At 28.1% G+C, this 25,668-nt stretch overlaps 6 protein-coding genes and 1 long non-coding RNA gene across 8 annotated transcripts; 3 read left to right on the top strand and 4 right to left on the bottom strand.

Annotated features, from left to right (window-relative positions):
* Positions 1-1,014: 1,014 nt before the first annotated feature.
* Positions 1,015-4,633, bottom strand: cdc14 (cell division cycle protein 14). Of its 2 annotated transcripts, XM_017898562.1 has the most exons (10): positions 4,364-4,633; positions 4,038-4,255; positions 3,661-3,926; positions 3,281-3,581; positions 2,832-3,201; positions 2,646-2,737; positions 2,405-2,561; positions 2,203-2,331; positions 1,827-2,105; positions 1,015-1,066 (listed from the first exon to the last, which is right to left on the bottom strand). In XM_017898562.1, exons 2-10 carry the CDS (start codon positions 4,087-4,089, stop codon positions 1,024-1,026), a joined length of 1,689 nt encoding a protein of 562 aa, XP_017754051.1. In that variant the 5' UTR covers positions 4,090-4,255; positions 4,364-4,633; the 3' UTR covers positions 1,015-1,023. The 2 variants fall into 2 exon arrangements, with proteins under 2 accessions (XP_017754051.1, XP_017754050.1); XM_017898561.1 differs by having other exon boundaries at positions 2,405-2,737.
* Positions 4,634-5,230: 597 nt separating this feature from the next.
* xmas (RRM_XMAS2 and SAC3_GANP domain-containing protein xmas) lies at positions 5,231-10,631 on the top strand. Its single transcript, XM_017898509.1, has 5 exons — positions 5,231-7,504; positions 7,595-9,201; positions 9,308-9,589; positions 9,683-10,136; positions 10,611-10,631. Exons 1-5 carry the CDS (start codon positions 5,231-5,233, stop codon positions 10,629-10,631), a joined length of 4,638 nt encoding a protein of 1,545 aa, XP_017753998.1.
* A 495-nt stretch (positions 10,632-11,126) lies between these two features.
* Positions 11,127-13,187, top strand: fzy (cell division cycle 20 protein fzy). The gene is made up of 7 exons (XM_017898705.1): positions 11,127-11,239; positions 11,314-11,450; positions 11,550-11,641; positions 11,731-12,022; positions 12,092-12,389; positions 12,449-12,765; positions 12,859-13,187. The coding sequence occupies exons 1-7, from the start codon at positions 11,127-11,129 to the stop codon at positions 13,185-13,187; spliced, it is 1,578 nt and encodes a 525-aa protein (XP_017754194.1).
* Positions 13,188-13,648: 461 nt separating this feature from the next.
* Positions 13,649-17,467, top strand: in (inturned planar cell polarity protein). The gene is made up of 12 exons (XM_017898704.1): positions 13,649-13,719; positions 13,796-13,992; positions 14,065-14,365; positions 14,446-14,718; positions 14,825-14,896; positions 14,977-15,233; positions 15,321-15,410; positions 15,500-15,842; positions 15,907-16,244; positions 16,319-16,647; positions 16,745-16,911; positions 16,982-17,467. The coding sequence occupies exons 2-12, from the start codon at positions 13,835-13,837 to the stop codon at positions 17,465-17,467; spliced, it is 2,814 nt and encodes a 937-aa protein (XP_017754193.1). The 5' UTR covers positions 13,649-13,719; positions 13,796-13,834.
* Positions 17,468-18,004: 537 nt separating this feature from the next.
* LOC108546553 (F-box only protein 44) lies at positions 18,005-19,059 on the bottom strand. Its single transcript, XM_017898707.1, has 3 exons — positions 18,532-19,059; positions 18,303-18,446; positions 18,005-18,222 (listed from the first exon to the last, which is right to left on the bottom strand). Exons 1-3 carry the CDS (start codon positions 19,048-19,050, stop codon positions 18,034-18,036), a joined length of 852 nt encoding a protein of 283 aa, XP_017754196.1. The 5' UTR covers positions 19,051-19,059; the 3' UTR covers positions 18,005-18,033.
* A 1,549-nt stretch (positions 19,060-20,608) lies between these two features.
* On the bottom strand, positions 20,609-23,758 carry LOC108546554 (uncharacterized). The gene is made up of 3 exons (XR_001890142.1): positions 21,455-23,758; positions 20,797-21,354; positions 20,609-20,672 (listed from the first exon to the last, which is right to left on the bottom strand). It is a non-coding gene; the product is annotated as an uncharacterized LOC108546554 (long non-coding RNA).
* Positions 23,759-23,877: 119 nt separating this feature from the next.
* RpL18A (ribosomal protein L18A) lies at positions 23,878-25,072 on the bottom strand. Its single transcript, XM_017898567.1, has 3 exons — positions 25,005-25,072; positions 24,341-24,520; positions 23,878-24,271 (listed from the first exon to the last, which is right to left on the bottom strand). The coding sequence occupies exons 1-3, from the start codon at positions 25,020-25,022 to the stop codon at positions 23,936-23,938; spliced, it is 534 nt and encodes a 177-aa protein (XP_017754056.1). The 5' UTR covers positions 25,023-25,072; the 3' UTR covers positions 23,878-23,935.
* Between the last annotated feature and the right edge of the window lie 596 nt (positions 25,073-25,668).

Below are 25,668 nucleotides of genomic sequence, written 5' to 3'. Positions count from 1 at the left end.
ATATATGTATATACAAAAATTAATATAATTAGCACTATAACAAATTTCTACAATACCAGTTCTAGTTACAAAATTTATAATCATTAGAAATTAATATTTAAACTTACAATTTTTTTATTTATTGAATAGATAATATTTGTCTATAATGTCTATAACTTCGTTTGATTATATTCAGGTGTAAACTATGTCATTCTTTACAAGAAAAAAAAGAATAAGTCAATCATGTAGTAATATGAATGCATATTGGGATTTTAAGTTTCTACACACTTCATTATTTTGTTTAACAAAAATAATAAAAATTATGGTTGATTAAAAAAGACCACATGCCAATAAGCATTAAAAATAAATTTAATAGTTAATAATGGTTTTAAATGCGGAAAAGAAAAAAAAAGATAATAAAGAAGAACATGTTGACCATTTCATACAAAAATTTTTGTATAGAGGTGTTTTATAGTACATGCGATTTAAGGTAAATGAACAAAAACATGATTATTATGTTAATAAAAATTAAGCTCGAATAAATCTGATTAACAAATTAGTTTTTGCTAAAAGCATCAAGTGAAAAGCGAAAATTTTAAAACGTAAAAATTATTCGAAAATATTTATCCATAATATTTTTTCTGACCAGCAGAAAGATAATATAGTAAATTAAAATTGATAAAAATTACATTTTCCTTGTTTTTTTTTTTTTTGTTTTGTTTTTGTTGTTACGAACGTTCAACATATCGTGATAAAAGAATTTTTAAAAGTCATACAAAGCATAAATTTTTATGATTATAAGAAACTTATAATCCAACTTTACAAATGTAAACATAAAACAACTATTCTGGAAAAGCTATGATGACAGCTATATGTATATTTGATCTTCATTGACCATGATAAAAGCAATACTTTTGTTGAAGATTGATGATTAATGAGATGTTTTTACTGAATAATTGAATTTGAACGATGAAATCTTCTGCACTGTTGTGATGCTCGTGTTACCGGATTGTCTTCTCCAATGCCATTGAGAATATCGGTTAGTCATCTGATAAATGCAGTTTTATAACTTTTGGTCGTACGTGCACTGCAAGTCATAGAAAGAAATGGAAGCAGTTTGTTAGGCATTTCAGTGTTACTTGATGTTTAAGCTTTATGTTTATCTATGACCATACAATAAATGGTTATTGTATTTAACAAAAAGCTATTTTAAATCTGAACTTTTGTAATATTTAAATACATTTTGAATTAAATCAATAAAAAACTTTTAAGTATATAAATTAATAAATACATAATTTTATTTTATTATTCTTCTTTCAAATCTAATAATGTCTTAAAGGTTATTTTTGTATGTCTTGAGTGAAAATTTCTTATCAATACATGCAACATTTAATATTAATAAAAAGTTCAAGCTGCATAGTTTTACAACCTTCTATATATAATATATACAATAAATTAATAATTGCTATATAAAATAAATGTCATATAAATATAAAATCTTTCATTATTAAAATTAAAATCTTTCATAGTTTATAGTATGTACGATATATTTAAACACTGAGAAATTGCATCAAAGTAAAATTACAAAGCTGTTTCATGTAACTAGATATTTCAGAAGGAGAATATATACATATACATATATATGTATATATACATATATACATACATATTCTTTTTATTAAGTAGTATATTTTTAAAAATAACATTGTAAATTAATATTATTTTTAAAAGTAGTACAATATAGAAAAGAACCTTACTTAAGAAGTGTAAGTCAAAAATTGTTTATAAAAAGAGCTATATAACTGTTACTTAATAACATTTTGATAGTAACAGTTACAGAGACTTACTGTCTTAGAGAATGATAGCGATTTACTCGATCTGCAGACCTGAGGATCATATTCATGCCTCGCTGCGGTTGTGTAATCAAACTGTTTGCAGACGAATTTGTTGTTTGAGTTTCTGTGATGCAGGAAGTTCTTATACTGGCCCTTGTCACTGGTTTTGTTACAGGGATTGAAGTAACACGAGTACTGGAGGATGTGTTGTTGATATTATGAAGTCGTGTTGTTGGTTTAGTAGTCTTAACGCGCGGGGATGTATCGCACGTATTGACTAACCAACTATTTCTATGATATTCAACAGGCAATGAATTTATATAGGAAAAAATGATAGTAAATAAGTAATAAATTTAAGAAATTGTTAAGGAAAATTGAATGAACTAACCTTTTAGCAATATTTGTTGTAGTGGTTCTAGGTAGAAGTCTTTTTGTAGAATCTTTTCCTTTATTTCCAGCTAAAGTATTAATTGTATTCTTCTGACTTCTTGTTTGTAATAACGATCTTAAGTAAGGGCTGAAAAATAATATTCATCTATTAATTACATCATTTAGTTATTGATGAAAAGTTGAACTGATTGAATATTTACTTTACTACGGTTGATGGTCTAGTAGCTGTATTAAGAGAAGCATGATTTGTTGGTAATCGTTTTCTTTTAGCTTTAATTTGATTCAATTTGTCCCCCTGAGTTAAAGTTGTATATTTAGTTGTACTGGAACTTGCATAATCATCTAATGTAATTCCATCTACACAATGCATTATTCCCGAAACATTATCTTGCATTAAGTGAGCATTTTTTAGATTAGACAAAAATGATATCTTCGGTCTACCAATTATAGAATATATTCCATATTCATGAACTGGATTTCCATTCTGAGGTTTCAATGGTTCTTCTAGTAAAGAATGAAGGTATGCTTCTTTTCTAGAATATAAAATTTATAATTTCTCAGTATCAAAAGTTCATGCTACTTTTATAATACAAACTGAAAACTTGATATTTTAATACTGATGCACACTTCTCTAACCACTCCTGCTGATGTCCAATTACTGAACCTGGTCTACATATTCGTATCCATGCAATTGTTTCATGAGCTGTTAAATGATAATGTTTCATAATGTAACAGCCTATCAGTGAACCTGTTCTACCAAGCCCAGCTCTACAATGTACAGCAACAGCACCACTTGCATTTTCTGCTATTTTAAGAAACTGTCGCATAATGGAGTCTGTTGGAGTTGAACCATCAAGAAAAAATAAATCTTTATGATCAAATCCTGCATCTGTGAAGATGGAAGCATCATAAATTTTTTTATTGAGACGTATAATTGTTGTTACATTGTTATAATGAAAATATCTAAAATATGATTCTGGTGCATGAAGTGGATATCCTGCAAGGAAAAGAAATAAAGATAATAAATTAAAAAAGCATAAAATAGATCAACAATTGCAATCTAAAATTAAGCTTACCATTTTCTATTTTAAATTTAGCATAAGGACCACAAAAAGCTATAAATTTACCAGGAACAATCCAATTTAAGTCTCCATTCTCCACTCTTTCAAAACATTCATATTCCTTAACACAAAAGTCTTGAAAATTAAAAAATCCAAGTTTGTGGCACTTATATATGGCACTAAGGCATTCAATCAAAGATATTGCAAACCATGGTGTACCAACAGAAGCATCTCGAAACATTATAAATGATGGACTATCAGGATTATTAGTTAAACAATTATATGCTTCTTCTGCTGTATGTTTACAATATAATATCTAGAAAATATATAATGATGAAGACTTTTTCAAATATATTTTTAATAACATAAATGAAACTAAGATTATAATTTCTTACAGCATAACTGCCTATAAGGAAAGCAGCATTAACTCGTTTTGCTGGATCCATTGTTGTATAATGCACAATTTTCTTTTTTCTTAATGTTACTGCTTTTAGTTTTTTATTAACCTTTTGACAATAATGATATAACATAGCAAGATTTAATGGACCAAAATCATCATAAAAATTTTCATAAACCAATTCATCATCAATACTGAAATAATGAGTATTTGGAGTACTCTTTGGTTTTGTCATCGTCTTCAATGTTATAAAATATAGTCGATCTATGATATACAAAAAATATAAATGACATTTCAAAAACATTTAGATAATATTTAATATAAATTAAATGCTGTAATAATCTTTTATTGAATTTTGTTAAAAAAATTAATTACCTTTTATGAATTCTGATGCGCATACTAATAAGTCATTTGTATCCTCCATCATTGGTTTGCATATATTTTCTGATATTGTGAATACCAACTGAACAAGCCTGTCATCAGTGTAACCGATATAAGAAAGGATACAATTTAATTAACACAATCAGAGATCATAAATATAAACACACAGAAGGTTAGAGTGGGTGTAGAAAAAGTAAACTGGATCCATCTACCTACACACGGTTACATTTGCATGGTATGTGTAATACAAATGAATTTATAATTAAAATGTCGTATGCGACAATATGATATGTACTATATCGAAAAATGTTTATACTTACCCCTGCGACCGTTACAAGATTCAAACTTGGTAGTCGGTTGTGACTTGGTCAATGAAGAATTGATGATGGCTAATCAGATATGTTGCAGAGCCCGTCTGGTAATATCATATATTCAACTATACGTTGCCTTATAAGTATTATACAATGTTTTTTATTATTTGAACATGACCATTTTATAAAGTATCAGTAAAATGTTTATTTCTTATACATACTAACATCACTATTCCGCATAAAGACGAAAAATAGTTTTCGAATACACTGCCATGTTGGTTGTCCTGTAATATTAACTGATGACCATAACTGACTTTCAATGTCTAGAACAAGGAATACTGTAGAACGTTCACTGATATTGAAAATATTTCATGCAATATTCTAAAAGTCTCAAATCGAATTATAATTGATATTACATGCTTGTAGTACAATTATATCGTAATCATTTTTAATCTTTATTTAAGATAAACTAGACAATTATTACATTAATTACAAAACTATATTCTATTAAATAAAAATTCCCTATATTTTTATAAATTGTCGTTACTTTTGAATTTAAATTAATTTAATTTATATCTATGTATTTTAATAATGTTTTGTTTCAAATTTTTTGTTTTTGCATCATTATACCTTTATATAAAGCTATATGTTTGATTAAAAAAGTGAAATAATTTTATGTCATCTATTATGTATTTATTCCTCGATCCTTTACCAATTGCCCTGATCACCTTTTGTTAGTGTAATAAATTACAATTGTAACCTAACTATATCCATATAAAAGTAAAATAAATCTAAGTATCGATAAGTAGAAACATTTTCTGAAATGACATTTTCGATACTAAGTGGATGAAATTGTATAAAAAAGAAGAGGAAAAAATGGAGTATAAAGGAGACACTCAAACAGATATATTTTCGTCAGAACAAATGGCTTCGAAAACATTTATATTTTCTAAACCTCGCATATTTAGTTCTGCTGAATCTATTAATTCTGAGATTAATTTTGAACAATTATTAGATACATCTGTTATTAGAAAAAACTTATTTACTTTTGCTATGCCAATGTCAGTAACACAATCTAATGATCAAGATGTATCTGTTTTCCAAATGGATACATGTGAAAAACAATATAAACCAAAAATATCAAGAAATTCTTATAAACCAGCTGTTAATGTATTTGCTCAAGCACTTAAAGATACTGCAATGTTTGAACAATTAAAAAAAAATTCTAGATCACAAGCTACTAAAGTTAATCCAGAAAATTCAATAACATGTACAAATGTGCCTCAATCATTACTTACAAAAGTAACAGCAAAAGAATATTTCATTCAATTTGGAAATCTTTTAAAAATTACTATTCGTTCTAAAAAACAAATAATTACAGTTATTTATGCTACTAAAGAAGAAGCAAATATTGCTTATAATAAAAGTGGTGAATATTTAGGAGAAAAATTTAATGTAGAATGGACAAAATCATGTGTTTCACCAAAATCTCCTACAAAGAAAAAAGATTTACAAAAGAATATTATACCACAAATTGTATCTAATTTCTTTAAATCGCCTGATGATGAAATTAAATCAGAATTAGAAGCTATGACAAATTTAGAATATAATCTCCATAATAGAAATAATATTGATGGATCTTTAATTAAAAGACATAAAACATTGCAATCAAAAAATATATCGAAGTCAATTACAAGATTAGAGAAAGCATCTGCAAAAGCTGAAAAACATAAATCTGATAGTCAAATATCTGATTTATTGCCTAATGCTACCATTGAAGAACTACAAAATATAATTCAACAACCTGCATATACTTCTGAAGATAAATATAAAGTATTGGAAGCAAGAGATCGTCTTATGCGGATGAGGCAAGTTAGATCACATACATTAGCAGCAGCTAAAGTAATGACCGGAACATGTCCTGATATGTGTCCTGAAAAAGAACGTTTAATGCGTGAGGCAAAGAGACAAGTGGCTTTATATGAACAGCTTGAAACCAATGAGTACAGAATAAATCACATGATAGCAGTTAAGCAGTACTCTAGATCATCTGCAGATCAGGAAGAACCAATGGCACATGAATTAAGACCAGTGAAATCTTTAAAAATGACTATGAGTTATTTACTTCATGAAATAGTAAATCTTTGTGATCAACAGGGGACAAATTTGGGAGAGTGGTATCATTTTTTATGGGATAGAACAAGAGGAGTTCGAAAAGATATAACACAACAAGAATTATGTTGTATTGATAGTGTGGAATTAGTTGAACAATGTGCTAGGTTCCATATAGTATGTTCTGAAAGACTTTGTGCAGAAGAACCATCTGTTTTTGATAAGAAAATCAATTCCGATAATTTAACAAAATGTTTACAATCATTAAAATACATGTATCATGATTTGAGAGTAAAGAAAATTAATTGTGAGAATGAACCTGAATTTCAAGCATATATTATTTTACTAAATTTAAACAATGGCAATTTTATGTGGGATTTACAAAGGTTGCCAAAAAATATACAAAAGTCATCAGAAGTTCGATTTGCATTAGAAATATATTCTGCTCTTGAATCAAATAACTATTATAAATTTTTTAAGCTTGTTCAAAAAACTACACATTTAAATGCATGCATCTTACTTAGGTATTTCAATCAAGTAAGATTAAAAGCATTGTCAGTACTAGTCAAAGCATATTGCAGAACTGCATCAACAGCATATCCACTATATGAATTAATTGATATTTTAGGTTTTGAAAGTGAAAATGAAGCTATATATTTCTGTGAACAAGTAGGATTGAATGTTTCAAAAGATGGCTTACATGTGTTATTAAATCGACATAATTTTACTATGCCTGTATTAAATATAAAACAGAATAGAGCTTGCAATTTAATAGACTCTAAACGAATTAGACAACATTTATCAATTGGAGAATGCATAGCGGGAGGGAAAATGCCAGAAAAAACTTATAAATATCATAAACCCCACAACAGCTTTAATTCACATGGTTATTTAATGCCTGATTCTATCAATGCTGAAGATCAAAATAAAAATATTTTTTCATCAACTGATCCATATGAGTTTATAGATGAAGATATAGTACAAACTGAACAATCAATGTTATCATCTGAAAGAAGTCAAGGTCATGTTAAAGATATGGTTAGTACTGATCACATAATTGCATTAAAATCCATTTCAGACACAACCATAAAATCCAATGTTAATATCTCCTGTGTCTCTAAACCTCAGGTACAGATCAATAAATTCCAAACAAATATAAATTCAGGATTAATGAAGTCCAAAACAGAAAATGAGAAAGATCCTAAGACATTTAGCTTCATACAACAACAGCAACTAAATGAATCTTCTATTTTATCTAATATATTCAATACTACACCAACAACATCAAAAACTTCTAATACATTTCCTAAGAAATTTGAATTACCACCAAACAGTGATATATCTCCATTTGTAACAGCTACAAACAAAAACATATTTTCAGAAATGTCACAAGGAAATACATTTATGAAAAATCTTACACCTTCTACAGTATTTTCTAGTACATATTCAAACAAGCAAACTGTTCCAAAGTCACCAAACATTATAAATTCTGCTACTATTATGAATAAAAATATATCAAAAGAAACACAAGATATTTTTGCACATACAAAAGAAATGAAAAGATCAGCTTCACAAGAGGAAATGACTGAAAAGTTAAAATCAGAAGAACACGAATCTGTTAAGAAATCACAACAGATTGATGATATGGCCAAAAGAATTTTAAATTCCTTACAAACAGAAGTAATACAAGCACACTGTTCTGCTGTAGTAAAGGAAGAAGTAGATAAACTGTATATGTATAATACACTCAGTGAGGATATTAATAATGAAATTTTAAATGAAGTAACTTATGAAATTTGTAATAATTTATTAAAAGAAGAAATCGTTAATGCACGGAAATTATGTGAAATATCGATAAAAATAAAAAACAGAGTAATTATAAAATATTTCAATATATGGAAATTTAATACTGTAAAGAAAAAACAACAAAGAAAAGTATTAGAAAATACACCTGTATGGTTGCAAAAGCATTCTAGTAAACAATGTGCAAAATTATTGTATTCAAAACAACAAAATTTAGTTATTAAAAGTATGTGCAAAAAACGAAATGAACCAAAAAATGTTGAATGTTATTCTGAGTCTTTAGCACCAATTAAAGTTATAATTTATATTGGTATTAAAGAATATTTAAAATCTTTAGATATTAACATACATTCGAATTATTATTGGAAATTAGTTATTTCTTGGCCAAATTTACATAACAAAGCAGTTTTATGGCAATATAAAAAAATAATAAATCAATATCTTTGTCCTGAAGATTATACTACAGATCCCATTATGAAACTATATCAACCAAATGAAACTGAAACTTTGCATATCTGTATTAGACATTTTGAAGGTTTAATTAGTGATCATAACTTAATAGGATCAGATGCTCTTTTATTTATAGCAGATGCTACTGAAGAGATTAAATTTATTATCAAACGTTTAACAAAAACCGTATTATCAAGAGACAGACTTATGCCTATTCCACTTGTATTTATTATTTTGGGTGATTCAAATTTTCAAATTCAAAATAAAGAAGTTGTTTCTAATTTAGAAAAATTACTGCAGTCTGGATATTTATCAGTGTATACGATTATGCATGAAAAAAATTTAACTGAGAAAACAATTTTAAATTTAACTCAAAGTGCAATACTTTGGTTATCTATAAATAAATCACCTCAAAATCCACTGCAAATGGATTACTTGCAAAATATTTATAATACCTGCTTAACAGAAGATTTATGGTTGAGGTATTATAATTAAAAATATGTTACTTAATTAACTTTTCTGTATAAAATTTATTTAATTTATTTTAATTTACATTTATATAAACTTTACATTTTGATATTTTCACAGAATATATGATAACTCGTTTTCCAATGAAAAATTAATACATGCTTTAGAAGAACCCAAGTTTATAATTGATTTACATAATGAAGCAGTCTCCTATTTAATAGACATAATATTAAATCCAGAATCTTTTATGTATACAAAATTTGCTCCAGAATTTCAAAAATTTATTAAAAAACAATGTATGATGCCATGTAATTATGAACATTTTGACGACACTTGGAAAAATGAAGATTATAAAGCAAAATTGGAAAAAGTGATGTCTAGTTTTAAGCTACCTCAATGGAAGTAAGTAATATCATATAAGTTGAATACAGTGTTCTTTGTTTAGTATTTAATATTATTTATTAATTTGATGAAATTCATTTCTATTTATTTTAGGTATCCATGGCCTATAAATAATAGTGTCATATTTCGTCAACACATAACAAATTACTGTCAAGAAGCATTATTTACTTCTGATAGTGATGAAATATGTTGTAATATATTAAGTAATTTATTTATTACAACTGGAATTTTAACTATATCAAATTTTATAGATGTTTTATTGTATATTATTAAGCAGAAAATATATCTTCTCGATAAAGATTTAAAAGTAATTTATAATAAGAACTATATGAAACACTTTCAAATTTTGCCATGGTGGTTAAAATCTAATGTATTAACTAAATATAAGATTGTGATAAAAGATATTATTCAAGAAACTAGAAAAGAAAAGAAAAAAAGGAATGCTATTAATGAACCAGTAGTAAAAAAACGAAAGTTAAATGAATTTCAAGAAAATAATTTTGAACTTGAACCATTAGCAACATTTTGCGAAAATAGTCGCAGTCAAGTAATGGAAGTGCATTATATTTCGAATTATTATATATTATAAACATATTATATAACACGTGTCAAAATAATTTTTCGACAAATATCTTTTATTATAATTGTCTTTCCTAATTACAATATAAAGAATAAGTGATAATAGCAAATATTAAGTTTTAAAATTTATGTATTTTATTGTATCTTGTATGTATTCTTTTATTTTAATTAATTATATTAACATAAAAATTAAGAAACTGACATATATAAAAAGACATTGAAACAGTATGTCGCCTTTTATTTATATTTATATTTTAAGAAACTATAATATAATTTATAATTTTACAATATGAAAACTACTAATTTAAAAAGAAACCTTCATAATTAAAATAATATATATTTTTCCAATATTTAAATTCAAATTTAAATTCTCAAAAATGTATGTTAAATAAATTTTTTGATAAGATTTTATTCAATTAACTTTTGAATTCTGAAATAATAGGTGATGTTAAAAATTAACTAATTAATTATTTAAATATATTTGTTACATATACATAAAACAGAGATATCAATAATCAAAAATTTATTTTAAATTATTTCTTACTAAATCATCTTGTTACAATAAATTTTTGTGTTGTATATGTTCATTTTTGAAAATGCTCCTTTAATTCAAAGTGCGACCTCTATTGGAGAATTATCATACCAAAATCTTTAAATTTTAACGGACTTTTTAAATGTTGAGTATTTTATTCACTTTAAGTACGTTAAGTCGTGTAAGCAGAGATTTGATGTTTTTTTAGTGTAGCATTGTAATATTTAATATTTTGCACTTCTATGTATTTTTCATTTTACTGTTAAATTCTTTTTTTATTACATTTTAATTAGGAATAAAATAATTTAACTCCTTAATATGCAGTAACGTCATAAAGTTTGCTATCTGATTTATGCTTAAATTTCGTTTATGCATTATTTCGTATTTCTAAATTAAATTATTGTTAATTTTTAAATTAGCTTCGTAATGTCTCATTTAAAATATATGAAAGAAATAAATAATTTAACTCGTATGGATGAAGCTATTAAAGGACCGCTTCCACGTTGGCAGAAAAAAAGTTTAGAAACATCAAATTCTAGGTATTGTTTTATTATTTTACTATCTTATTATTATTAAAAATATTTTTTATAATTGTAATAGTTTATATTTACAGTGTTAATATTAGTGTTAGTTCCACAAGAAAAATTACAAATGGTTCATTTGCAAATACTACTACAGGCAAAACACCAACAAAGAAGAATGATATTCGAGCTAAAAAAACACCATCTAAAGCTTCTAAAAAATCACCAAGTATGAAATCATTCTCATAATTTATAATATATAGTGATACATAGTAGTTATGAAGTAAAAAATTTGATGTAGTTTTTTAAATATTATCTACTTAATTAGGTCGTATTTCTACACCAGCTAAGACACCTAGTGGTGGTGATAGGTTTATTCCCTCAAGATCAACTACTAATTTTGATCTTGGCTATTATAAGGTATATATACACATATGTCTTTTAATTATAAATTTTATAATCTTAATATAATACTAAAATTTATTAAATAGAGAATTTTCTAATTTCAGATTCAGCAACAAACAAATATAGAAAAGGAAGATGAAAAAGTAGATAATGCAAGTCCTTCTAAAAGGGAAATGCAGCGACTTATAGGGGAAAATCTACATGGTGGTGATATCAATCAAATGAGAGTTTTATCCTATCAGAACAAAGCACCAGCTCCTCCAGAAGGTTATCAAAATCCTTTGCGTGTTGTGTATAGTCAAAGTAAAACACCAGCAAGCATTAAAGCTTCTACAAGATATATACCACAAACACCAGATAGAATATTGGATGCTCCAGAAATTGTTGATGATTATTGTAAGAATGTCTGAAAATTTAATATTTATTGTTATCAAGTAACCATACGAATTTGTAAATATGTTTTAGATTTGAATTTGATTGATTGGTCAGAAAGTAATATTTTAGCTGTAGCATTAGGTGCTAATGTGTATTTATGGAATGCTGCAACAGGAACTATAGAACAATTATTTGAATTAGAAGGCAATGATTATATTTGTTCTGTGGCATGGATTCAAGAAGGTCCCTATTTAGCTATAGGTACTACAATGGGAAATACTGAATTATGGGATTGTAGTCAAACAAAAAGAGTTCGTGTAATGAATGGTCATGCAGTCAGAGTAGGTTCTCTGTCTTGGAATTCACATATTCTGACGAGTGGATGCAGGTACAAAATTTTCATAATAAATATTAATCAAAGAATTTTAATATATATACTTAATACAGAGCAGGACAAATAGTACACCATGATGTTAGACAAAGGGACCACCTAATATCAACAATTAATGCACATGGTCAAGAAGTATGTGGTTTAAAATGGTCACCTGATGGAAAGTACTTAGCAAGTGGTGGTAATGATAATATGCTTCAAATATGGCCATCAGTGTCTGGACAAAGTCATACACATACACAACCAATTTATTCATTAAATCAGCATCAAGCTGCTGTAAAAGCTCTTGCATGGTGTCCCTGGCAGAATAGTATTCTTGCTAGTGGGGGTGGTACTGCTGATAGAACTATTCGATTTTGGAATTGTAATACAGGTAAAAAAGTATCAGCTATTTACATGCATTCATCATATCTATATAATAATAAAAGTTCTCTCAAATTTTCTTTTACAAATATTTGTATGACAGGTGTATGTTTAAATATGGTAGATACCAAATCACAAGTATGTTCTTTGCTTTGGTCTACAACATATAAAGAAATTGTATCTGGCCATGGATATGCGCAAAATCAATTAATAATTTGGAAATACCCTGCAATGACGAAGGTTGCAGAACTTACAGGCCACACTAGTCGTGTTTTACACTTAGCAATGTCTCCAGATGGTACTACAATACTTAGTGCAGGAGCTGATGAAACCTTGAGATTATGGAAGTGTTTTCAACCTGATCCACATAAAAAAAAAGATACAAATGAAATAAAATCTGTTACTTCTAGACTTAAACAATCAATTCGGTAACATTTTTATACCAACAAATAAGAAAGGTTTCTATATTTACTCCTGAACTAAATGATTTGTATTTTAATGGATATGGAGATTTATAATATTTTTTTCAATGTCATGAAGATTTATAATATAATTTTCAATGTCACTGTCCATGTATTTAAAATAAATTTGAAATACCTGGTACCTGGAAGTATCGAGCTAGATTTAGATCATAGGTTTAATTTATGTATTATTTTTATAAAAACAATTATATGTAAAAATGAAATAAAGGAATATTACTAAACTTTGAGTTTTTTTATTGTATTATATTAAAAATAATTGATAAAAATAGGGAAACAATAAATTTCTACGTATTTAATTAACTTTCACATTACTTTATTATCTGAGTTCTTTGTGTTGGATGGGTATGAAAAATGTGTGGAATCTCCCCACCTTTTACACTTTGACGCGAAAGTCTTCAGGTAACAATATCTAACCTTTCTTTAAAATGTTTAATTGAACAACATATAGTTTGTGTTACATTAAAATATAGTGGCATTCTAAAGTAATTTGTTTAAAATTTAGTATTAAGGTATCATAATAACCTCCGTTTTAATAAAATATACCTAACTATATTGTAGAAACTATTATATACTTCTTTATAATTGGATTAAAACGAAATGGATGAAGGAAATTCTAAAACTGTATCATCGAAATCACAATGTAAGTATATGGATCAAATTTTTTCTACAGAAAATCCGAAGGATGATAATGAACATGATTGGTGGGCAAGTGATAGTGGATCAAGTACTGGATCATATTATTCAGATACTGATAGGTATCATATAATATAATTTTTATATTATTAAAATATATCATTACTGTATAATTTAGAAAAAAATTCTTATAGTTCCACAGCAGAGTGGGAATCAGAAATTAATTCTAATGGAGAACTGATTTATATAGAATCTGCAATAGATAATATAAATGATGAACAATTATTTAATGAAACAAAACTTGATTCTCAGCCTGAGTTAATACGACGTCGAAGTACAAGAGCTGGAAAACTCATGCGACTTATAAGGCGTAAGGAAAGCAAACGTTTAAGTACAAGAAATAAAAAATGTAATTTTAATATCACAGTAAATAATATTGGAAATTCAGGAAAAGAAGGAACAACAATTAAAGAAGTTACTTTCAGAGATTTTCAAGTACATAATTTTAATTGAAATTTAAATAATCCTAATAATAATAATATATATATTTACATCCAAATATGTAAATTTTCAAGGCAGGTGAAATTCGTGAAGTTATATTATGGGTTGATCCAGATAGACGACATAAATTAGGAAGAAGAGCTACATTATGTGAGGCTTATTTTGGAATTATTCCAGGTGTTTTTTCAGACAAAACACGTATTATGGTTGCTGGATTCGTACCAGATGGAGAAGCAATGAAAAACAGAAATATTAAAATTGGAGACTGGTTACGGAGTGTGAATTCAAATAATGTTACCTATCAAAATTTGGATCACATATTATCTGAAATCACTGTTTCAACAAATGTAAGAATTAGAATGTAACAAATATCACATGTTCAATCAATACCTTAAAAAAATACCATACATTTTCATAAGATATCTTCCATATCAGCTTTTAATCTTTGTTCAGGTAACATTAGAATTACAAAGAGTTGCAGGTGTTGATGTTACAGCAACATTATCTGGATTAAATTGCCCTAAAGTAATTATAATTTTAGATAATTTACATATAATAATAATATATACAATTTAAAGAATTATAAATACTGTTTTCTTCATTAGCAGTCTGTATTAGTGCAAAGACTAATGAATAAAGAGGAAAGCAAAGATTTAATGCAATCAATAATAGACTATCCACTTGGAATATTATATTTACAAACCACAGAACTTTCAGAAGTAGGACCTGAATTGCAAGGTGTTTTATATACATTTCCTCGAACAGAAAATAAAAATATACACTCTATTTTATGTACAGCAAGAGGTGCTTTTATAACTTTAAATCATTTACTACCAGGAATTGGTGGTCTACAACCTACTAGGTATAATTAAATGTTTACATTGCTTCATATAAATACATAATTTTTATAACATATATGCAATCACATTTTATAGTACAACTTTTATAGTACGACTATACAAGTAGCAGAAGAAGAAATTCATGTTGTATATACACCTCGAAATGATGAACTACTTTTAATGGCATTACCAAAAAAATGGTAAGCCACAATTGAATAATATAAATGAACATTATATAAATAAATAAATATTGATTAATTTACTTTAAGTTATCTGTAATATCTTTTAGTTGTAGTCTTGAAGAAGCCATCAGTTTGTCAGGTGATATAGTGAGAACTTTAGAATTTACATACCAGTCATTGACAAAATGTTTCACACCTGAGGAAAACCAATCTTCTTTAGATCATTTTTTTATATTAATTGTTCAACGATTATTGGATGTAAAATCTTATGCCATCAATGCAGGGCTGTCCAGTTCTTGTATGGAAATTCATAATGATATTGAGAGTATGGAAAGTTACAAATTTAGAAGCACTTTTTCAGTTGCAAATTTTATAGAATTATCAAGAGATGCACAAATTCAAATTGATGCTGCTCTGAGTGAAATGGAAGCCATGGATTACAGAGATTGGGTATGTATTGTACAATATAATAACAGGAGAAAATAAATAATATAAAATAGTTTTATGTATCTAGAATGAAGATCCTATGGACTGCCAAAGGCTTTACACAATTTTAGGTAGCTGTATTTATCACAAACGTTATCTCCTTGGATCTCACTTAACTCACAGTGATTTGATTGAGATAGAATCTTATCTTAGACAAAATTGTATTTTAAATTTAATAAACAATGAACCTGTGAAGAGTCTTGTTATCTGGAAAAAAGTGTATCCGTCTTTATACAATCATAGAAATATAGAAAACAACAAAAATAATCAACCATTTGTTCCTAATGGAAAATGGTACTTACTCGTTGTTGGGTATGGACATGATTTATTAGCAGTCCTTTTAGAATCTGGTGGATGCACTGCAAAGTAATTTTTATCGTTTTTTTCATAGTTTGGATTAATTTGGCTATGTTTCGAAAATTTGTATATATGCTTTATAGATGTAGTGACGTTATTGGTCCAGATGTATTTTATGTAGAAGAAGCTCAAGAAACTTTAAAACATATACAAAAGATAGGTGTAACAACATTAGCAGCCAAATGGATTGCATCTAATACAAGACCAGAAGTAATAACTTATGAAGATCCTGTATCTATAAAACCATCATCTAGTATCACAGAAAATCTACTAGGCCTTATAAAATCAACAGATGTACAAAATTTAACTGCCAAATCATCTCATACTTCAAGTGGTATTAAAAAAACTCAAGAAATACCTTCAATTTTAAAAAAACGTAGTATGGAAGAATGTCCTGTCGTATTAGGATCAGGTAAATAAAATTATTTTCAATTTCCAATTATATACAGGTACATGGTTATATATATGATGTAAATTTGAAAGTTATAATTTTATTTTTTCTTACTTAGTATATTCTTTACATACATCAGAAGATTCGTTAAGCCAAGGAACTGGTGGAATTAGTGAAATAAGTGATGAAGCAATGCCTATATTAGGAAGACGTGCAACAAGGGAAAAAATTGTTAGTAGATCAAGATATTCTGATGATAGTGATTCTGATATTGATGTATATAAGGTAATCAATGTAATAAATTTATTAAAATATTTGTTATCTGGTATAATTTACATAAAGTATATTATTATAGAATGACTGCAGAATGTTAAATGTGGATATATCTAATATAAGAGAAAATTTATTAAATCAAGCTGAATATTTAGTACCAAAAGTATTGACAGTGGGTGATAAAAATTATTTATTTCATTATGTACATTTAGACATAGTTGAAGGAATACTTCTATCTTCAAAGCCATTAGAATATACAGGAAAAAATCCTAATTTTCTTATTAACTTTAACAAATGTGTTCATATTATTCACAGATTATTACATAATACAGTAAGATTTAAAACAATGTTAAATTCAGATATGGACAAAACTGTGATTAATAAGAGTTTAATTGCCGTTAAAGAACATGGTGTATTATTTGAATGGGAAAATTTAACTTATTGGGTTGTTGGTCGACTCTATACAACTCCCCATCCAAAAGAGTTGTATGTGTGTTATCAAGATTCTGCACCACAAAATTTAATTGAAATAGCATTTAAATTACATTCATTGCATACGCTAACATAAATTTTAATTTTTTTTAAATACTTTTATTATTGTAATATTCAAAAATTATTATTTTATAAGTCAGAAAAATATAAAAATAATCTATGTAAAAGCTATATCAATAAGTACTGTTAATTTTAACGATAAATACTTGATTTAAAAAGTAGGAAATTTATAATTTTTTATATTTTTTAAGAAATTTTAAAAAACATGCTTTTAAGTATTTTCATATTTGTTTATATGATTATGCAACATTTATAAAATGTGACAACATATTTATATTTTATTCATATGAATTTGTACAGAATATTATTCATTACATGCAGTATTATATATTACATATACTTAACATTTATATTATGTTATAACTTTTATATACAATTTAATAAATACTCTCAATAACTCATTAAGATACATGAACAATATATATATATATATCTTTTTTGAATAATAAGCGCATTTTGAAAATATTTTTGAATTGTATAAAAATTCTTCATATTTTGAATAAAATTTTGAATAAAAATTTAGTTTAATTTCGTTTAATCACATATACTATATATTGTATATTTAACATCATGAATATCTGATTAGTCTATATCATGTGATATATTCATTTCTTCATCACTACGAGGTTGTGCAATGGGAATTTTTACATGTACACAAGCACCTGCCATTTTGCTACCATAGTGCCCTGCCCAAAATAATTTATCAGTACCACTATGCGAAAAATGAATTTTTCGTAATCCATGTCCATAGTTCTTAAATTCATGTGATATCTAAAATGAAATGTACTTAAATTCATAATATAATGTTCTATTACATACATTAATATTTTATTTTTATGTAAAAAACATACCCGATGCCATTGGTTTTGTTGTTCTCCTATAATACTATCATGAAAATGGAAAAAATCTATGATTCTGTTACCTTCTCCTAATAATTTGATGTCACATTCATAAATAGCTGGGCAATCTGAACGACAACTATACCACTCACTTACCTATGAACATGAATATAAGTTGTGATAAATATACATTACAATTTATAAAAAATTAACATTAATTACAATACAAATTTTAGAATACCACTATTGGAGGTTGTAAATTATCTAAAACATATGATGTCAATCCTTCAACTTCTAAATCAATGATTTGTATTTTGGTGCAACTACGATAGGAAGTAACAAAACAGAACTGTTTTCCTTCAAAAACAGGCTCATTATTTGGTAAAGGTACAACATTTGTAGGAGGATTTTCAACTTTCCAACGATCACCGCCTTCACTAATAATCTTCCAGTATTTTTGGGTTCCATATTCTCCAGAGTGATTTTGTATTAAATTTCTTTCAAAAGGCTTTTTTTTACATATTACATAATGCACATACCAAGGCACTTCTTTATTCAAAAGAAGTGATCGACCAAATAAAATTTCTACCTTTTTACGCCAAACATAAGTTTGAATTAAAACTTTCCAAAGTTTACAGACTATTTGACAACGTAACAAGGAATCACAATCGACATAGCAGAAAATTTCTGCTAATAATTCCTCTGGCAGATATTTACCACCAACTATTAATCCATTTTCACTTTTTTCATCAAACATCATGTAAGTAATCACATTAGTACATGAAACTGTCTCGTTTTTGTTTATGAATAAATAATAATTGTTTTAACAAACAATATACGAACAACTAATATTACTCTTTGGGAAAAAGATATTTCTCGTCTTTTATTTGCACTTCTGATTATTCCTCAATTTAAATTATAAAATTAATTATAAAAATTATAAAATTGTATACATACTTTTGAATATGAGCTGACTACATAACCTCCTATTATAATTTAAAATATAACTTTTTATAAAACTTTATTTCTCTCCACTACAATTATTATTCTTATATATAGGTTTTATTATTTTTATTTGAAATAATCATATAAAAAATTAAAACTATAGACATCGTACTAATAAAAATTGTAACATTAAAGTATCTATTACAGTTGCAATTACTAGTTTATGAATCATAACATTACGTACTTTACATTTCTATGGAAGCTTGACATCATTAACACATTCAGTCTGGTGTGTCATATTTGATGCACGTTGGTAGTTTCGTCACATCCGGTATATCATGGGTAATACATTAAACCTTTATTGAATAACTTTTATTTGAAGGTTATTTATTGTTTATTTTAGAAAATAACTTTGTTATATTTATCACAAATATACGTATATGATTTTAAGTAACAATAATTATATTATACATTCGATTCCCTGAAATTCATGGACTATAAATGTGTTAAATGTTTCAGTTAAAATATAGTTCATACAGATATTACTGTTGAATTAAGAGGAGCTGGGTAAAAATTAAAGCGTGAGCAAAATAAAACTCGCCGTATCGAAACAGAAGTAAAGGTTTTATTTTAGAGATACTTGAGGGAGCACATTTGACAAGATACGTCTCTTCTCGACAACTGATCCAGGATTTTTAGATTTTCTTCCAAAGTGAGAAAATTCTCCCACTACATGTAGACCCTTTCAGGCCACGTCATAAATTTCTTACATCTACTCCAACATCCTCTCATCATTGAAATTGAAATACAATTTTTTTCCAATTTCAATAACTCCTGTCCATTCATACCATTCTCATAAGGCATATACAGTAAAACAAGAGAAATGTTACCAAAATGAATCTAGCTTACAAAAAGCAATATTAAAATGAATCATATTTTAAACGCTCTGGTGCATTTACGATTCTTCCATTCCTCGTTGTTTTTACATCATGTGCCGGATCATTAGTTTATGAACTTTGTGCACGCATTATATAAACAATATTCTTATATAACGTTCACATTTTGTTCCCAGTTTCGTTTAGTATTAAATATTTTCATGAACAATCGTATTCATCGTAGATTTTATATTTCCTGTATATAATGATTATTTATATTTTCATGTTCTTTCTGTAGTAAATAAGATTGCTATAGGAAACTGTTTTTCTTGCATAGTATTGTTATTATTTTGTAACAAATATATACTAGCATAAGAAAGCTTAAAAAATAAATTTTTTTTATTTAAAAATTTTATTTACAATGTTTTCATAGGCGAAAAATGAATACAAAATAAAAAATAAATTAAAAAAAGCTACAAACTATGGACGAGAATCAAACCCCGGATCTCTACAGCATAGGAATTTTTGAATGTCGCCGTTAGGCCGCAACGCCACTTGAAAACTGTTGGAAATAAATCTGTAGTTAAAGAAGTAATAAAATTTTAATCATAAATATTTCAAAAACTATGGAATAGTTGCAGCTATAATGATATATTTTCTTGAACTGCAAGACGAAATCTACAAACCTGCAAAGTTTCAACTAAATCGATAACCTGAAGGACTTGCACTATCCTTGTTAGACATTAAAGTTTCATTCAAGCAGGTACCCTTATCATACGATGACTCTAACGGGTATACACGTTGTATAGTTCGTACAAATTCTTCTGTGGAAGTCGTTAGTCGAACCACACTCACTCGGCCATCTGCATCTTTAATGGTATCTTTATATTGAGCTAACGGCCACTCCATCCGTTTCAAATTGTCACTGCTAATTAAAACAATATCTCCGATCTTTATGTTGCGATTACTTTCGGCTTTACTTCTCTGATAAGTTAGAGCTTCTAAATATTCAGTACGGAATCTCTTTCTCAAATTGTCTTTCAGCCACTCTCTGTATATAAATCTTTTATTTAATTGACGAGTCTCAATTTTATCCATTATTACGCCAACTTCCTTAATTTCTTGTAGAAACATGGACGGTGATAAGAGCATCTCTTTGTAATCTAGGCATGACTTATTCGGTGTACGTCTCAATAGACGCTTCAATATACCATTTAGGCGTTCCCAGAATCCTCTCCATCAAGCTACCACAGGCGAATTAAAAATACATTCTATTTTTTCTATAGCTACTACTTTGGCTAACTTTTTAAAATCTATACGATTAAGCATGTTACTTAGACCTACAAAATTCGCCCCATTTTCACTGTAGATAACAGCAGGGCGTCCTCGTCGTGCGATGTGACGACGCAAAGCCAACAAGAAACTAGCCGTCGATAGTAAATTCGAAGTGCACCGCTCTATAAATCGCACACGTAAATACACACAGCGTCCAACATCTAGAGCATTCTTAAACCATTCCTAGCCGTGTGTATTAGCACCAAGGCAGACAAGTATCCAGAAACTGTTGATTTCGGATATGCAGGATCATTCAATAAGACAAATCCATATACCAATATGATAAATATTTTAGAAGTCAATTTTGTCCCTTTTTATAATCCATTAAAGCATACTTCAAAATATTGAGTGCAAGGAGGAGTGTAAGGAGGAGTGTAAGAAGAGCCTGCTGGCCATCCTGCAACATTTGAAAGGTTGGTGCTGTATTGTCACTTTAAAAATGCATTCCCCATCTGAGCTACATCTTTGGTAGCAAATCGCAGAAGCATCATTACAAGAAATCTGCTCAGTCTTAACGTGTTCTTTGGAAGTAGCCTCCTTTTCAGTGCTAACAGAAGTAATTAATTCTGCTATCTTGGTTTTAGAAATGACAGTTGCATCTTGATTATATTTAGACATCAGAAAATGATATTTTTCTATTTGTAGACTGGTCCAATTGGGGTTAGAGAGAGTTAACAGATGGGGATGCTCCTATAGATAAACTAGCAATATCTACAAAATCTGAGGAATTAATAGCATAAAATGCTTCACACATTTCTTTTGGAGCTTTCCAAATAGGACTCTGGTCTGTTTTTGGCAAGACAACCACATCATAAACAGTTACTTGGACCGTATCTCCATCTGGGATCTGCCATGTAAAGTAGAAACCATAGAATCTAAATAAAATTGCTCGAAGGTTAGCTCGATTGTAAGTAGAGCAGAGGAAGTTAATGGTTGCCCTCAACTCTGCTAACATTTTATCATTCCATCCTTCCAGTCAGGGTGCTGTTGGTTTATAAAGCTCATTGAAAACACTGTCAGTGTCTCACAAGAGGACATCATATGACTCTTTAAGTAATTCCGTCATTTTGCCTTCTGGGTCTTAAGGGTATCTAAGACTATGGATGCAATGGTAATATTTCTCCTTCCAAAAATTCCATTAAGAGAGCCAGGTAATCTTTCCATTCAGTTGCGCTGTCATTAGCGTTACTCTCTCGCGCTGACACGATTTACATCGAATTGTTCCGTTTCTAGGCACGTAGCAAATCTTCTGGTAAGGCTGACTCTACGAGAGGTAGTAACATGGCTGCACACATATCGGTAGTCACCCTTAAAAACTCAATCATTCTCAAATACGATTCGTTCGTGTCAGAGACAGTTGATAACGGATAACATTTTTCGAATGACCCCGCATTGATAAGAACTAACTGCAAGAGCTCTCTCACGTAAAATTGTATTTGTAAACTTTCCTTACCAAATCGTTTCTTTAGACTATCAATGACTTTATCATAATTGTCTCCTGTCAATAGATAGCTTCTTGCGAGCTCTGCTGCACGAGAGCCTGGTACCATTGCTTATATCAAGTACTGGAAATTATCTTCACGGTCCAGGTTCGGGTCTTCATGGATCTTTTTAAACAAACTCCAAAAAGGTAGCCAATCGCGTATTTCTCCTGTGAACTTAATCAATTGTATCATAGGTAACTTAAACTGCCTTCGATTTTCACTTCGTTCGACATGTTCCTGATTATTGGTCGAATTATGTACGCGAGCGGGTACTCGTCACATTCCTTATTGATTTCTCCGTCACTTGCTTGAGAATCACTCAGCATTGCTTCTATATTCCCATCAGATGTCACTCTTAACTCTTGCATTTTCTCTTCTAAAATATCAAATGCCGCTTCAAAATCTGAATTGTTCGTATTTTTTCTGTTTAGGAGTTCGTTAAAACTATTCAGCGCCCTTGTAAATGTGATTCGTTATACTGCCCCCCTCCTCTTTGCCAACTGCATTTTTTTCAAAACGACGTACGAAATAACACGAAATTTCACATTTTAATGTAACAGATCCCCAGCGTCCTGTCACGGTCACCAAATGTTGAATTAGCAGGAGCTGGGTAAAAATTAAAGCGTGGGCAAAATAAAATTCGCCGTATCGAAAAAGAGGTTATAGGCTTTATTTTAGAGATACTTGAGGGAGCACGTCCGACAAGATACGTCTCTTCTCGACATTTTTGCATGCAGCATTTTTGGATTTTCTTTCACAGTGGGAAAACTCTCCCACTACATATACACCCTTTCAGGCCATGTCATAAATTTCTTATGTCTACTCCAACAATTACTTTGCATAAATGTCTATAACAATTATAAAAATTACCAATGTTACTTAAAACAAAAAATGTGAATAATTTAGGTAAGCAAGGTAAAAAAGGATATCACAATAAATGATTTTTTATTTCTTTCAGAATATTATATATTTGATGTCAATATGCGAATCATTTAATTTGAAGTATTTAAAGGAAATAGGTCCGTGGTTTTCTAACACTGAAAAGTGGCATACGATTTCTATGATGAATACGTTTTGGCAACGGGAATTTGATTTTCGAATCATGAAATTGTGTTACTTGAGGTCTTCTGCAATTTGCTGCTTTCACAACTTCAACTTTAATAATCTGAATTGAATGGGCACGAGCACGGTGACGAGCACCCATATCTCTATAACATTGTGTTACAGCACCACTAACTGAAAGATCTCTGTATTCTCTATACATGTTATGAGTTCCAGATCGTGAGTCGTATCTTAACCAAATACCAAAATTCTTGATTTTAACTGGAGTCTTTTCTGGTATCTATAAAATAACATATTTAATGATAGTTATCTGATAATAATTTATACCAAAGTTCAAAGTAATGATTACCTGTTTTAAAGAAACAATTTCGCCAGTTGATTTCTTAAATTTTTTGAGTTGACGTAAAAAATACCAAAATCTAGATTTTGCAACAATAGCATCAGGTGCAAATATTCTCATTTTATACAATGGTGTTGTTTTTTCTTTTTCAGTTGGTAACTTACGACCAATAACTTCAAACTCCTTCAACTGGAAAACAATATTATAAATTATTTTATCTTGTATTATTTAAACATTTACTTCTTTTTTTCACTTTCAATCTTTCCATTTTCTTTTCTCTCTTTTTTTTTTTTTATTAATTAGTTTCATAAGTTATTTTTAGTTTAGATGCATATACACTGCAATTAATTCTCACATTATGGTATATTACACGTAGAAAATAAGAACTATTTCATATTGATATCTACCATACCTTACCATACTATAGTTTATATTTAAATTTTAAACAAACAGTGATAAAGTTTTAGTAAAGTTTTGATAAAGTTTTAAATTATAATGTGAACATGTGTCGGATTACACTATTTTAGGTTAAGTTATTGTTAATATCAAATTTAATTTCACTTTTACAATCTCAGATAAACTTTTATAATTTATAGAGTATAGTTATTACAGTAGGTTTTCTGTAGTTGAAAGATATAATAAATTTTAAACATAATTTTAAACAGTTACTTACTTCACCTTTGGCTTTCATTTTGCCGTGCGTACGATACGATGGTAAACCGGAAAAAGATCATGGTATCTTTGTCTAATTCGGAAGCGAAGCCATTTAATTTTCTAGTGAATTATGATTTAACCACAGAAAAGATATTGTATAGACATTCAAGGAGATTTGATATCATACAAAATGAAATATCAGTTTTGAAAAAATCAATGGTTTTTTACTTTAAATGGTATTTTAGTCAATAGAATCGATAAGTTAATAGATACAAAAGAATCTTTTTCTTTCAAATAGGCATATTTATATCTTATATATTGTATTATCAATTGAAACAAACGATTTTTCTAGTTTGTCAAATTACTCGCAAAAGTATTGTCTTTAAATTGAGTTTGCATCACATCAATGACGATGTTTTACGGAGTAAAAAAGAATATCAAACATAGAATTAACTTAAGTTATTTTAGTTTACATCTTAATACAGTAGCTACTATTTCAAGATATAAAGGAATCTTTTAAAATTCCAAATGAATTATAAATATCTTAAATTTACTGCATAGCTTTTTTCTTGGTACCACTGTCTAAACATCTTTGTGAATGTTTGTGAAATTATTGATTAGTTTATTGATTAAGTTTTATTAAGAAAACGTGGCTATATATCAAAATTCTAATTTTTAATGCT

This window comes from Eufriesea mexicana, unplaced genomic scaffold, assembly GCF_001483705.2.
Source record: "Eufriesea mexicana isolate 0111107269 unplaced genomic scaffold, ASM148370v2 scaffold654, whole genome shotgun sequence".
Taxonomy (NCBI): domain Eukaryota; kingdom Metazoa; phylum Arthropoda; class Insecta; order Hymenoptera; family Apidae; genus Eufriesea; species Eufriesea mexicana.
Note: the sequence above shows the minus strand (reverse complement) of the source record. Positions and strands in the feature narration are given on the sequence as shown.

Bases quoted from the DNA above. Each gene is read 5' to 3' on its own strand.
- LOC108546553 (XM_017898707.1), bottom strand. From the start codon at position 19,050: ATGATGTTTGATGAAAAAAGTGAAAATGGATTAATAGTTGGTGGTAAA. The intron at 18,447-18,531 runs GTATTCTAAAAT...TCATGTTCATAG, and splicing joins ATTTACAACCTCCAATAGTG to GTAAGTGAGTGGTATAGTTG. The intron at 18,223-18,302 runs GTATGTTTTTTA...ATTTCATTTTAG, and splicing joins AACAAAACCAATGGCATCGG to ATATCACATGAATTTAAGAA.
- fzy (XM_017898705.1), top strand. From the start codon at position 11,127: ATGTCTCATTTAAAATATATGAAAGAAATAAATAATTTAACTCGTATG. The intron at 11,240-11,313 runs GTATTGTTTTAT...TTATATTTACAG, and splicing joins TTAGAAACATCAAATTCTAG to TGTTAATATTAGTGTTAGTT. The intron at 12,023-12,091 runs GTAAGAATGTCT...AATATGTTTTAG, and splicing joins AGAAATTGTTGATGATTATT to ATTTGAATTTGATTGATTGG.
- xmas (XM_017898509.1), top strand. From the start codon at position 5,231: ATGGAGTATAAAGGAGACACTCAAACAGATATATTTTCGTCAGAACAA. The intron at 7,505-7,594 runs GTTAGTACTGAT...TCTAAACCTCAG, and splicing joins AAGGTCATGTTAAAGATATG to GTACAGATCAATAAATTCCA. The intron at 9,202-9,307 runs GTATTATAATTA...ATATTTTCACAG, and splicing joins ACAGAAGATTTATGGTTGAG to AATATATGATAACTCGTTTT.
- RpL18A (XM_017898567.1), bottom strand. The intron at 24,272-24,340 runs GTAATCATTACT...GTTATTTTATAG, and splicing joins AAATTGTTTCTTTAAAACAG to ATACCAGAAAAGACTCCAGT.
- cdc14 (XM_017898561.1), bottom strand. From the start codon at position 4,089: ATGATGGAGGATACAAATGACTTATTAGTATGCGCATCAGAATTCATA. The intron at 3,582-3,660 runs GTAAGAAATTAT...TATATTTTCTAG, and splicing joins TCCTTATAGGCAGTTATGCT to ATATTATATTGTAAACATAC. The intron at 2,106-2,202 runs GTTAGTTCATTC...TGAATATCATAG, and splicing joins ACAACAAATATTGCTAAAAG to AAATAGTTGGTTAGTCAATA.
- in (XM_017898704.1), top strand. From the start codon at position 13,835: ATGGATGAAGGAAATTCTAAAACTGTATCATCGAAATCACAATGTAAG. The intron at 15,843-15,906 runs GTATGTATTGTA...TTATGTATCTAG, and splicing joins CCATGGATTACAGAGATTGG to AATGAAGATCCTATGGACTG. The intron at 16,245-16,318 runs GTAATTTTTATC...TATGCTTTATAG, and splicing joins TCTGGTGGATGCACTGCAAA to ATGTAGTGACGTTATTGGTC.